Below are 12,789 nucleotides of genomic sequence, written 5' to 3'. Positions count from 1 at the left end.
ACATGATCAGCAAGACTCCCTTGCCTTTTAATGGTGCCATTGTGGCCAGTGCAAAAGTCTGATGGAGGGTGGAGATTAACAGTAGACTATCGTGGCCTAAAGAAGGTAACACTGAGCACTGCTGTGCTGGACATGTTAGGAGTTCCATTGTGAGCTGGAGTCAAAGGCAGCCAAATGGTGGGGTACAGCTGACACTGCCAAAGCATTTTTCTCAATTCCTCTGGCAGCAGAGTGCAGATCACAGTTTGCTTTCACATGGAGGGGTGTCCAACACACCTGGAATTGACTGCCCAGGGGTGGAAACAAAGCCCTACCATCTTCCATGGACTGAACTGATCCAAGCTGTACCAGACTTGGTGATGCTCCCGAACACCTACAATTTAATGACATCGTTGTGTGGGGCAGTAAAGCAGAAGCATTTGAGAAGGGATAAAGAATAATTCAGAATCTTCTTAAAGCTGGGTTTGCCGTAAAGAAAAGCAAAGGACCTGCACAAGAGATTCCGTTCTTGGGAGTAAAATGGCAGGATGGATGCCATCATATGCCTACGGGTGTGGTTAACAAAATAGGAACGATGTCTTCACGGGCTAACAAGAGGGAAACACAAGCTTTCCTAAGCCTTGTAGGATTCTGGAGGATGCACATTGTGAGCCCCTCTATCGAGTCACCCAGAAGAAGAACGATTTGAAGTGGGGCCTTGAACAACAACAAGCCTTTGATCAGATCAAACAAGAGATGGCCCATGTGGTAGCTCTGGGGACTGTTCGAACAGGACCAACCACACAAAATATTCTCTCCGCTGCAGCTGGGGAACATGGTCTCAACTGGAGCCTCTGGCAAAGAACATCAGGAGAAACCCTGTGGTTTTGGAGCCAGAGTTATTGAGGATCAGAGGCCCACTACATGCCAACTGAAAAGGAGATATTAGCAGCCTATGAGGGGGTTTGAGGCACCTCAGAAGTTGTTGGGACAGAAGCATGTCTCCTCTTGGCACTGTGTTTGCCTGTGCTGCACTGGATGTTCAAAGGGAACATCCCCTCAATACATTACGTAAGCAGTGGAATAAGTGAGTAGCTTTGATCACACAATGAGCCTGAATGGGAAAACCCAGTTTTCTGGGAATCCTGGAAGAAATTATGGACTGAAGAAAAGGCAGAGATTTTGGAGCACTGCCTGAGGAGGTGACTTGTGCTCAAGAAACACCACCATATAATGAGTTATCGGAAGGCGAAAGAGGCTATGCTCTATTTACTGATGGATCTTGCCATGTGGTAGGAAACCATCAGAGGTGGAAAACTGCTGCATGGAGTTCCACACGACAAGTCATTAAGACCACTGAAGAGGGCAAGTCAAGCCAGTTCGCAGAAGTGAAAGCCATCTAACTAGCCCTTAAGATTGCTGAACAAGAAAAGCGGCCTGGATGGTGGCTAATGCCCTGTGAGCATGGCAGTGTGATAAACTGAGAAAATGATTCGAGCTAATTAAGAGAAAACAGTGTAAGGTCAATATGACCTGGAGAGAAAAGAAAAACAAGTCGTAAAACTTAATTGGGCCCCTATAAAGAGATAAAACAAGTTACCTCCCTTTTACCTTGTGTAGGATTTATAGTGAGAGAATTTTGTTTAGTTAGCTAGATAATAGCACCTTTCTTAAAATTTATAACTTTGTATAGATAACAAGCGAACATCTGCTGAAAGTCTGATTTAACAATATATTATGGATGCTTATAGGTAACATTCTTGTTAAGAAATATCTGTGGAATGTCTGACCTAACAATGTGTAATGTTTATACTCACGTACCTAACAATGTACGAGTTTATACTTATGTATAATGAATATTCATGTAGTAGCTGGAAATAAATGTAGAACAAATGTCTTCTTTGGGTGTGACAGGCGTTGGGAGTTGTTGAACCCCTTCCCTGATCACCCAGCGCTGAATTTGCTTTTATCATATAATAAAACTCTGACTGGAAATTGCCCGACTGGGTTTCTATTTTTCACAGCAGCAATGGAAGAAGACCAATTGGCAACACAGGGGTAAACCCATCTGGGCTGCTGCATTGTGGCAGGACATCGCTGCACAAGTGGAAAATATGACTCTGAAGGTACATCAGGTAGATGCTCACATGCCCAAAAGTCGTGCCACTGAAGAACATCAGAACAATAAGCAGGTATATAAGGCTGCCAAAATTGAAATAGCACAGATAGAACTAGACTGGGAGAAGGGTGAGCTATTTATAGCCAAATGGGCCCATGAAGTATCAGGACATCTAGGAAGAGATGCAACAATGGGCTCATGATCCATGGGGTCGTGACCACGGAGTCCATCACACAGATCATTCATGAATGAGAAATGTGCTGCAATGAAGAGAGCTACACATGTAAAATTTCCCTGGAATAGAGGGAACTGGGATTTCTGATATGGTGAGGCCTGGCAAACTGACGCCAAGGTAAGTGTTACATACCACAGTGAAGCAACTACTGGTTGGCTGGAATCAGATCCTGTAAACCAGGCCACTGCTCAAAACACTGTCTTAGGCCTTGAAAGGTACATTTTGTAGCAACACGGTACTCTACAAAGAATTGAATCAGACAGGCTCACTTTCGAAATAACCTTATAAACTCTTGGGAAAAGAAACATGGCATCGAGTGGATATATCCCATCTCCTATCACCCACAAGCCTCTAGAAAAATTGAGAGGTATAATGGACTACTGCAGACTATGTTAAGAGCATTAGGCAATGAGGCATGGAAGCACTGAGATGCTAATTTAGCAGAAGTCAGCTGGCTGATTGATTTACACTAGAGGATCTGCTAACTGCCCTGGTCCCAACCAAACAAAACCCCTGCATACTGAGGGGGGAGGTAAGCTCCCCATACTACACACAGGGAAGCTGAGTGTGGATTTCTCCTCCCATGGGAAAAGGCAAACCCATTCGTGGGATTGTCTTTGCTCAAGGACCTGGGTGTACTTGATGGGTAATGCAGAAGGATGGGGAGACCTGGTGTGTGCCTCAAGGAGATTTAACCTTGGGGGAAAAATAATCTGTGGTGTAAATTGTACATTGCAGGAATTACATGAACCAATGAAGAGTGAATTTTGCGAGGCACAAGGAGAGTGTGACAATGCCCCGAGTTGGGCTATGGTAGTGTCCAATGATTGAGTGTGCTGCTGCTTCTGTCCTGACCACCCATCCTGATGAAATGACGTCCCAGTCATGGCCTGGTTTTGAACATCTGAGGGGTGGACGAAGCCCATGAAATGGGAAAATAATACCTATCTGTAAAAGGACAGGGGATAGTAGTTAATGCAAATGTATACATCTGTATGCAAGGTCAACCCACTACAGCCCCTCTACTTCACTCTAGTGAGACCCTGGAGTACTGTGTCCAGCTCTGGGGCTCCCAATGCAGGAAGGACATCCACCTGTTAAAGCAAGTCCAGAGGAGGGCCACTAAGTTGATTAGAGGGATGGAGCGACTCTCCTGTGAGGAAGCTTTAAGGTCCCTTGCAACTGTTGAGGAATACATCTGGTGCAGGTAGCTCATTTTGCAAGCTGCAATTCAAAGATGCAGACTGAGATGCAGATTGAGCTCTAGCTAGGAGCCAAGAGGTCATGAACTGCCAAGCCAACTCTTTGCATAACAAAGGGCATGAAGTCCGATGGCACTAGCCAGGTGAGTGGACACAGAGCCACATCAGGAGCCAAAGATTCAGGAGGAAGAGCGAGACTTGCTGGCACTTAGACTGTGAGGGTATAAAAGCCCAAGGGTTCCTTGGTTGGAAGTCCCTCTTCAGAGGCACCGTCTGGGGCTGTTTCTGTGTGACTGCACTGTGAATAAAGTGCTTTATGGAATGAGACATCTGAGACTCTGCTATAGGAAACGTGAGGTCGAACCTGTAAGGAAACCTGGTCTGACTGCATGTAAGTGGGGTTTGTAAGGAGTCAAGCAAGGCAGAGAGCCATCAGCTCACTGGAGCCACCTGCAGTGAAGGGGCTTTGGTCCCAGCAGTTAAAGTCTCTGGCACTGGGAGCATGACTGCCAGAGTCTGGTGAATTGTCAGATTGGGAAGTTTCCTTAACACAAACCAGTCCAATCAATGATTCTATGATTTGCTCAGAAGTTTGCAGACACCCAAACAGTTCAAAACCTCAAAAGTGCAAACAAGATACAAATACATAACAAAAGCAACTTTCATTTTCCTTTAAACATTGAGATTCTTTGTATTTATACAAAATACAGATCCTATCCCTCCTTCAGCACCAGACTGATCTGAAGGTCATTGATCTATTCTCATTACCCAGGGGCTCCTTGAAACTGTTGTTGCCTTTGTTCCAAAGCTTGTTGACTTAACAGTTGCTGTTGTTTCTGTAGAAACTGCACTACTTCTGGGCTTCTGAGTAGGGACTGAAAGAAAGAAAGAAAGTGAACTTTACTTTAGAGAACTCACATATTTTAAATAGCTATATTATGTTTCTATTATAATATTTTTCCATTAAATTAATTTGCGCATTACTCCTTGCTGTTCTTTAACCGTGGCAGACAACTAAGCAGCAGCCTCTGCTCACTCCCTCCCCTGCTCCCTCCCTGCTGTGGAATGAAGCACTGTTCAGCAATAACTAAAACAACACTACATTATCAACACTCTTTTCATCACAAACCCAAAGCGCAGTCCCATACAAGCTACTGTGAAGAAAATTAACTGTATCCCAGTCAATACCAGCACATCCATCCAAACGAGAGTTCAATCAAATGCAGAATTACAAAACACACTCACAAGACATCTAGGCACTGTTTCAAGACACCACCAGGTAACCAGAAGCAGCATTAATACACATCCTGAAAGCAGGTTCATAATGTAAAGAATATACAATATTGCAAAAAAAAAAATATAACAAACAGGAATAATCTAATGACATACTGAAAACAAACACCTCTCAATTGTGTCTTCAGTTTTGAGCCAATTTCTACATTTCCCACTGCAGATAGCTCAAAAAGACTATAAAAAACAAACAAAATACTGTAATTCTGCAGCAAAGCTCACATTCCTATCAAGAGTTCAAGCATCTGGAGTATTAGCCACATGTTTTAGTTTTAGGTAGACCTGCAAGGAGCAGGGACTCGGACTCAATGATCCTTATGGGTTCCTTCCAACTCGGGATATTCTATGATGCTGTGTTCACTGAGTGTGCAGAATTTCCCAACACTTCAAAACAGCAGTCCAGCCAGGACTGAAAATTGTAATGGAGAAGCCAAAGAAACTGTAACTACTGAATTATTTTCCTTCATTGGGCCTAATTCTTTAAAGGAGCAACAAAGCGTTTAAAAACTCAGAACACATGCCATTCATGCACTCTACAGATGAGTCATACTGTTTACAGTTTATTAACACATACATACACAATCTTAAGTGTGATATATCTACAACTTCTAAAACACATCAGAGTAATTAAAGCTTACATCAGACCTAAAGTCCATACATTGTTCTACCTAAAGCTTTGGTTTAACAAGCTAAAAACCCTCAGTTATACTATAAGCACTATTTACACTGAAGAAATAACTATGCCTGTTTATTACTACCATAATACACAACTTCAGTTAATGTGGCAGTGATCACTAAATTCAGTTATCTTAGTATTCTTCACAGAGAGGCCGAGGCACATATCTTCTCTGCAGCATATTTCAGATTTGAAAATATGCACATGTAGTGAACAATCTTAAACTGATCTTCTTTCACAGCAATGCCAGTTAAGTAAATAAAGGTGGTGTAACAATTTTTGAGTTCAAAACCTCTACGAAAACAAGACTTACCAGCCTTTTTTTATTCAGTACTTGTTCTAAAAGAGTAGGTCTTGCTGGGCGATCTCCAATGGATCCTGTTCTCTGCTTTGTAACAGGAACTGAACCTTCAACACTATCCTGCACATGAAAAAGAGAAAGTGAGACTATAAACTCTGATATAGTGATATACAGAAAATCCCAAGAGTAAAGAACATTTGCCTCCTAATCTGCAGAGGAAAGTAACAGCACAGGAATGGAAATGTATCTATTCAAGACTGGGCCTCTTCTTTCCACATCCTTTCACCGTTTCACCAGTCACAGCGAAGCAATGCAGCTGATTTAAGTCTTCCACACTGCAAAAGTAACCAGGTTACTAGGGCTAGTTGTAGCCTTGAATTTATTTGACTGAATTTCTTAAAAAAGAAGTCACTTAGAACAGTTCAATCTCCAGCTTCTGAAAGTGAGTGATATTTACCATTTACAACTGGGCAGGTATGACAATACTTCTAGTACCAAAACAAAACATACTTCAGAACACTATTTTGAACTTGCTAAAGCCCCAGGCTTACTTTTCTCTTTGCCAGTTTATTCTGTTTGTTGTACAATCACCAGTCACCTGAATTAGACATATGGCTCTACAATCCGCTCTGAAGAAAATATCAATGGTTCGGAAACTTTAAATCTATGTTGAATTCTTTGTGTAATAAATTCATAACTTACTGACACTTCCATTTACCTGAAAGGGATCAAAGGGAAGAACAAAGTATCCCAGTATCTTTCACTTCAATCCTGTCCACAGAAGTCAAAAATGAAAACATCTACTGGGAACCTAACTCTCACCCCACAAGACAACAGTATCTTGTGAAGTCTTAACAGAGACCACTGCAAAAAAGCATACTAAGTTTAGGACTAAATATCCTGCCTTATTCTGCAAGTTCAGGCCTTAATTTCATAACATTCAAAGCAACCTGCATTTGCAAAACCTGGGAAAAAGCAAGCTCACTTTCTTCCAAAATGCAATAATCACTATTTCATGTTACAGATCAAAAGATTTTAACCCATCACTATGCAGTATGCTATGATTTTGCCCTCCTCCAATACTGTCCTTTTTTCTGAACTAGCAAAAGTATTTCTGTAGACTGAGCAGGAAGTAGTTCTGTAGACCCGGCTCACAAACTGAGCAGGATGAACTATCAGAGAAGAAAGAGAGAAGAGGGGGAAGTCATGCCAGTATAAAAATCTAGAATTCATTTCGATCTTGATTGAATACTGTGTGCAGCTTCTGTTCCCTCATCTAAAAGAGAAGTAGCCACTAGAACTAGAAAAGGTTAACAGGAGGGCAAGGACAATAAAAGTATGTAACTTTTTCCTTGAAAACAAGCATGTTAGGCCTTTTCAATGCAGGAAGGAAACAACTTAGGAGGCAAGTCTTAAGTGTCACAAACTGAACAGAATTAGTTGTTCACCGTATCTTCTCATGTAAACACTAACTGGCAAATCAGGTTGACAGCAGTAAGATTCAAAAACAAGGAGATCATATGAACCAAGCAGCACACCTGAAGAAACTACCAGAATGTAACAGATGCTCAGAGCTCACACAGTTCAACAAAAAATCCAAAATACTACATGGAACAGGCATTACTTAAGAGCTACAAAATCTACACCTATTTCAGCAAGTTCTTTGAACCGAGAGAGAAGATGAGAGAATACTTCTTAGCAGCATCATGTACACTTCCCTTTTTTTAATGCACCTGCTTCATGCCGGCTTTTACAGCTACACAAAAAAACTCTTTAGTGTGACACCCAATATGGTTACTATTATATTTATATGAAGAAAAACAGAAAAAGGATAAGTTTTTTGGTGGTTAAGTTTGCAGTTAGATCAATTGCCAGCCACATAACTCGAGAGACAGCTGTGCTGACATAAAAGGGTTGCTTCTAGCATAAGTGTCAGGTAAGTTGGTGTTTTTTTCCTTCTGGCAATCACTATTTTATACTTGCCCCTTTGAGCACAAACTAGTCAGCACCTTCAAGAGTAAAACCATTTCCCTCTTTCTGTCTCATCTAAATACAAGATCTTAAACGCTAACTCTGTAACAAGTGACCAAAAGTGTGAAAATGTGTGATCCTGGCTGTGTCAGTAACTGTAGAAAGAAAAACTATTTAAAAAGTCGAACGTTACCATCAGCTCTCCCACTGACAATTTTTCCCCATCTAAACAATACACATAAGCTTATAAAAAGTAAGTATGAACTAGCAGTGGTCTAAATATATAACTGCCATATAATATAAAAAATAATAACCGAAAAGCATCTTGAAAAACCTACACAGCTGATTCTTATATACAATATAACCTGATATCTAACGGCCTTTGTGACTTTCAAACTTATTTCAGTATCAACTGAGCAAGAAATCTGACAAGAAGCCTCTCTTAGATCTATACTTTCACCCTTCCTCCTGTGAAAAAAACCACGCGCTACACAGCGAAGCATCCTCTAGCAAGAACTTTTTCCCTGGAATCCTGGTCTAGCTGTACGCTACTACAATTTATGTCAGAGAGCTAAGAAGAAACGGGCTTTGCTCCGGCAAACCGGAGGAAGAGTGAGCTGTAGCACCGCCCCACATTTCTGCCCTTTCTCCTGGCCAGCAAGATCCCATTCCTGGGTCTGACAGAAGCCGATTTTCCAGGGAAGCCGCAGCCCCCGGGCACCCCCGAGGGTGTCCCGGTCGAGGCCCCGCCGACCACCCCGCCTCACCTCGGCCCGGGAGCCTCCCCCGGCTGTCGCCGCCGTCCCGCCGCCCCCCAGGGCCTGGTCGCTTTTCTTGCGCTTGTACTTGTCCTTGTAGATCTTGTTGCGGTGCCGCTTGCACATCCAGGGCTTGCGCTGCTTCACCACCTGCGTGGTGGTCTCGCTGCAGCCCTGGTACGTGCAGCTCTTGCACTCGCCGCCCGCCGCCGCCTCGCCGCTCGAAGCCGCCGCCGCCCCCGCCTCTGCCTCCGCCTCCTCCTCCTCCAGCTCCTCCAAGCTGGCCGTGCTCTCGCCGCCCGCCGCCTCGGCCTCGGCCTCCTCCTCCCTTGCCTCGGCCCCGCCGGGGCCCCCCAGCCCGTACAGCACCATGAAGCCGCCGCTAGAGGAGGGCGGCAGCGGCCCGTCGGCGCTCGACACCGGCTGCAGCGCCACCCCTGCCGTCCCAGCCGCCGCCTCCCCGCCGCCGCACGGCTGCATCAGAAGCAGCGCCAGCTGCTGCTGCGGCGGCGGCGAGGAGGAGGAGGAGGAGGAGTAGGCGAAAGCGGGGGCGTGAGCGGCGGCGGAGCAGCCCCGCGGAGCGCCCCTGCCCGACCGCGCGGCGCCCCGAATCCTCGCCGAGCCCTCGCCGCGGCCCCAGCGCGCAGGCGCCGCGCGCGCCGCGCATGTGCCCCGGCCGTGCTGAGGGAGGGGGCGCGGGGGCGGCTGTAATGGCGGCACCGCCCTTTGGGTGGTCTGAGGGGGTTTACCTCGAGGCTGCAGCGGCGTACGATAGCAGGAAGTCCTTTTAGTCACGGCACAGCCACTAGTGTGGTTTGGGCCGGTGTGACGTCCCACCCTTAAGGGAAAGGGAACACCCGAGATTCGTAAATGCTCATGGTCGAAAGGAACAACAGAAGTCAAGAGGGTCCGCAAGCAATCGAAGTTTTATTAGTAAATTGCACACTTGGCATGGAAGTCGATGTGTTAGCTCCTGACCTACTATATAGGCGTATGGCAGTGGGTTTTGGATAAAGGGGAAGCCTGAAAGTGAAGAGAGAAAGGAAGAGATGAAGTAAAGGGGAGTGAGGGAGAGGGGAGAGAGAGAAAGAAATGAAGGAAGGAGAGAGAAAAAGACGTTCAGAATCCTGGGGGTGCCGCCTGGGCTTGTGGGGATACCATTTCATGGATAGGTTTCCTGACCCTGAAGATAGGTTTCTTGCTTTCCATGTAAATTAGGTGTCATGTGCAGTCTGTTCTTTCAGATCTTTCTGGGAATGAGTTGGAGGACTTCAGGTGTCTTGGGTGGTCTTGATCCCCCACTACTGTCCATGCCCATTTCTTGGCCTCATTCCTGGACTTGCACAGTACTGTGTTGTGCTTATCTCCAGAACAAGGGTGTTTGTGCAGAAAAGTGCTGCCCTACCTCCACATGTTCCCCTTCTCCAGTCACATCTTTGTCACAGCCTGTTAGTACCAACAGTCCTTGGTTGTCTCTCACAGCCATCTGGCTCTCTGTTCTTGAGACATACACATTAGCCCATTATCTTCTGGGGTTCTACACCCAGTCAGCCTGCTCAGCCTCCTGTCCTGCTCTGGTCCTGTCATGTCTGTACAGACCTAAACATTCCTGCTACTGATCTTCCGAAGTGCTGTCTGTAGGCTGTACTTGTGTCCTTGCTTTTCAGCCACTGTCACTTCAGCTGGGGGACAAAGTGATGCAGTTTGGCTTCTCCCACTTAGCCTTTTTGTTTCCCCTAGCTTGTTGTTGCCCCTGTAGCTTTCAGCATGCTGCTCCTTTCCCTTTCTTCCTTTGGAAATCGATTCTCTCTTTGAATTACTTCTGGATGGCAGTTTGGATGCTTCTTCCCTATTACAAGGTTCATCTGAGCAGCCAAACTTATCTTCACCCAATTCCTGCCAAGTACATTTTTGCTAAGTAAATTTCTTTATTCTGCAATGTAAGTGAATGGTGTATCCATAATCTTAGATGTTTCGTCACTCCTCAATCCTGTCCTTTTCTCTGCAAAGCTCTTGCATTTTATTCCAAGAAAAACATTACCTGTAATGCAACTGTCGTGCCTACCTTCAGTATTCTTCTTACTTACTCTTTCTGTGTCAGGCACTGGATTTTCCTCATTCCTGCAGAGAAGTCCCACTGAATTCCATCTCCTTGATCTCCTGCTGTTTGCCCCCCTTCATTTTTCTTACCTCCTTACTGTCTGTGGGCTCTTGCCTTTCTCATTGCATGCATTGGTTAATCCCATATTAAAGAACAGTGCTGACTCCATTTATTCCCTGGCAATTACCACAGCTCCCTTTTCCTTTCATTAAGGTAAATTATTAAGCTGTTTAGAGTTGTACCATTCCGTTTCACCCTCGATCTTGTCATAATACAGTTCTCCTTCATTTGTCAAAATAGTTAATGATGTGGTATAGTCACAGGCAAATCACAGTGAACCGAGTAACTCTCTCTTCATCGCCTTTGACCCACCAGTCAACTTTAATATGGCTAAGGTGACTCCCAGCTGTAGTGTTTAAACTGGAATTACAAACTATTTCTTTTGTGGTCAGTGAAGACTTACCCTCCCCACATCTGCCTCAGTGTCTTCTTCATCTCTGTTACAGCCATGCTGGGACAATTTACCAGAAGCTTTCTTTAGAACTCAGCCTTATATCTGTGCCTGTAGCGAAACATGCAAAAGTTGCACGTAGCCTTCTTTTTCTCCTGCCTCATCTCTTTTATGTCAGCTCCTTAAGACAGAGGCTGTCACAAAATGTTTGGGGGTTTTTTTTCGGATTATAGTTCCGTTGAAATAATTTTTTTTTTTTTGCTTTAAATGCATCTTGAAAGAATTCCTTCTTAAAATTCTAAGTGCTCCTGAAATTAATTAAAAGAAAAATTCAAAGTAATAACAAATCAAAATCAATAATATTTTTCTCCAGCCACACTCCCTGCACGTATCCACATGATAACTAATTAAAAGAAATGGAAAGCTGATAACCTTTAAATCCTGGGAAGCAGAGTTGCTTGTGTCCTTCACCACCACTTCTCTGAAGCCCCACTGAGACACATAAGTTTGTCATGGGCCAGTCAGACCAGTAGACTGAAGCACTGAAAGGCTACATGAGAAAATTTTTTGTGGAGTTAGGGTTTCCAACCAAATGCTCTGCTGAAAACTCCCTCCGTTTTAGAATAGGTTGGATTCTGCCTTAGACACCCTGGTAATGCATGGGGATGTCACTGGAGAGTGTGCCTGGAAGCACACTTCAACTCCATAGTTCTTATTTTCCTCATCTGAAACACAAAGAGCAACAGAAAGCTGCAGAAAACTAACAGTACCTTACAAAGGCACTGAAAGGGTTAATTAATTAGCAAATGAATTTTATATTTAATGAGCCTATTACTGTATTGCAACGTGAAGTTTTATCCAGTTCTTTTTATCCCAGAACCTTATCATCTACTTGCTTTAGGGCATAGAAACATAAATAGGAATTAAATTAGTGTGAGCTAACAAATTAAGCCCTTCTTAAAAAGCTACCGTTGATGCTTTCTTTTTTTGTATGCCTAGTTTGGTCAGAAAAGAGAAATCTGTGATGGAAAAGAAATAAAGGAAAGTAGTCCTTTCTTTGGGCTGCACTTCTGTCAGTCTGGCTCTTTGGGGAGGAATGTCATGTTTGGAAAATTTTGACACCAGTCTGTACATCATTGCCATTCAGCTGCATCATGTTTTGTCTTCCCAGCTGCAATTAAAAGGAGATGCCAAATACAATTATTGAAATCTAATAACTTCATTTGTCCATTTGCTGACATCTTGTTGTTTAAGTGGATTCTGTAATTTTCTGCTGTCTCTTTTGTTTGTGGTTGGGAAATAGTTCATTTTAATATTCTAGATTTCTATGCTAGTTCTTAATATCCAGTTCTTAGTTGTCTTGGGAAACAACACGTATTAAAAAAACAGATACAGGTTATGATTCAGGAAGGTAATAATCATTGGAGAGGCTGATTTGTCTTACTTACAGACCAGGATAGTACTAATGATTATAGCTGAAGTAATATTTTCAAATGTTGGAAGTTATTTTATCACTATTTGATGAGTTATGATATGAATTTTGTTCACTCAATATGTCTATCTATCTATTTATCTGTCTATCTATCTATCTATCTATCTTTTACACAGAAGTGCATTTGTCTTTATCATTTGCTGTAAGAGCACAGGCCATACTAAGAACTTCTATGAGATGTGGGACTATGAAATTCATACCTCCAGTGTTGTGA

General features: G+C 43.7%; 1 protein-coding gene across 1 annotated transcript; it reads right to left on the bottom strand.

Moving 5' to 3' along the window:
- Positions 1–4,178: 4,178 nt before the first annotated feature.
- Positions 4,179–11,142, bottom strand: RFXAP (regulatory factor X associated protein). Its single transcript, XM_064645587.1, has 4 exons — positions 11,096–11,142; positions 8,541–9,369; positions 5,815–5,922; positions 4,179–4,410 (listed from the first exon to the last, which is right to left on the bottom strand). Exons 1-4 carry the CDS (start codon positions 11,140–11,142, stop codon positions 4,300–4,302), a joined length of 1,095 nt encoding a protein of 364 aa, XP_064501657.1. The 3' UTR covers positions 4,179–4,299.
- Positions 11,143–12,789: the final 1,647 nt, after the last annotated feature.

The sequence above is a fragment of the Pseudopipra pipra genome, chromosome 2 (assembly GCF_036250125.1).
Source record: "Pseudopipra pipra isolate bDixPip1 chromosome 2, bDixPip1.hap1, whole genome shotgun sequence".
NCBI lineage: Eukaryota > Metazoa > Chordata > Aves > Passeriformes > Pipridae > Pseudopipra > Pseudopipra pipra.
The sequence above is the reverse complement of the archived record's forward strand: the minus strand, read 5'-3'. Positions and strand labels throughout refer to the sequence as shown.

What these genes read in the sequence shown, in the direction of transcription:
- RFXAP (XM_064645587.1), bottom strand. Translation starts at nt 11,142, where the DNA reads ATGGCTGTAACAGAGATGAAGAAGACACTGAGGCAGATGTGGGGAGG. An exon ending in GGGGAGGCTCCCGGGCCGAG is followed by an intron (nt 5,923 to 8,540) that starts GTGAGGCGGGGT and finishes TTTCATGTGCAG; the next exon opens with GATAGTGTTGAAGGTTCAGT. An exon ending in TACTGAATAAAAAAAGGCTG is followed by an intron (nt 4,411 to 5,814) that starts GTAAGTCTTGTT and finishes TCTTTCTTTCAG; the next exon opens with TCCCTACTCAGAAGCCCAGA.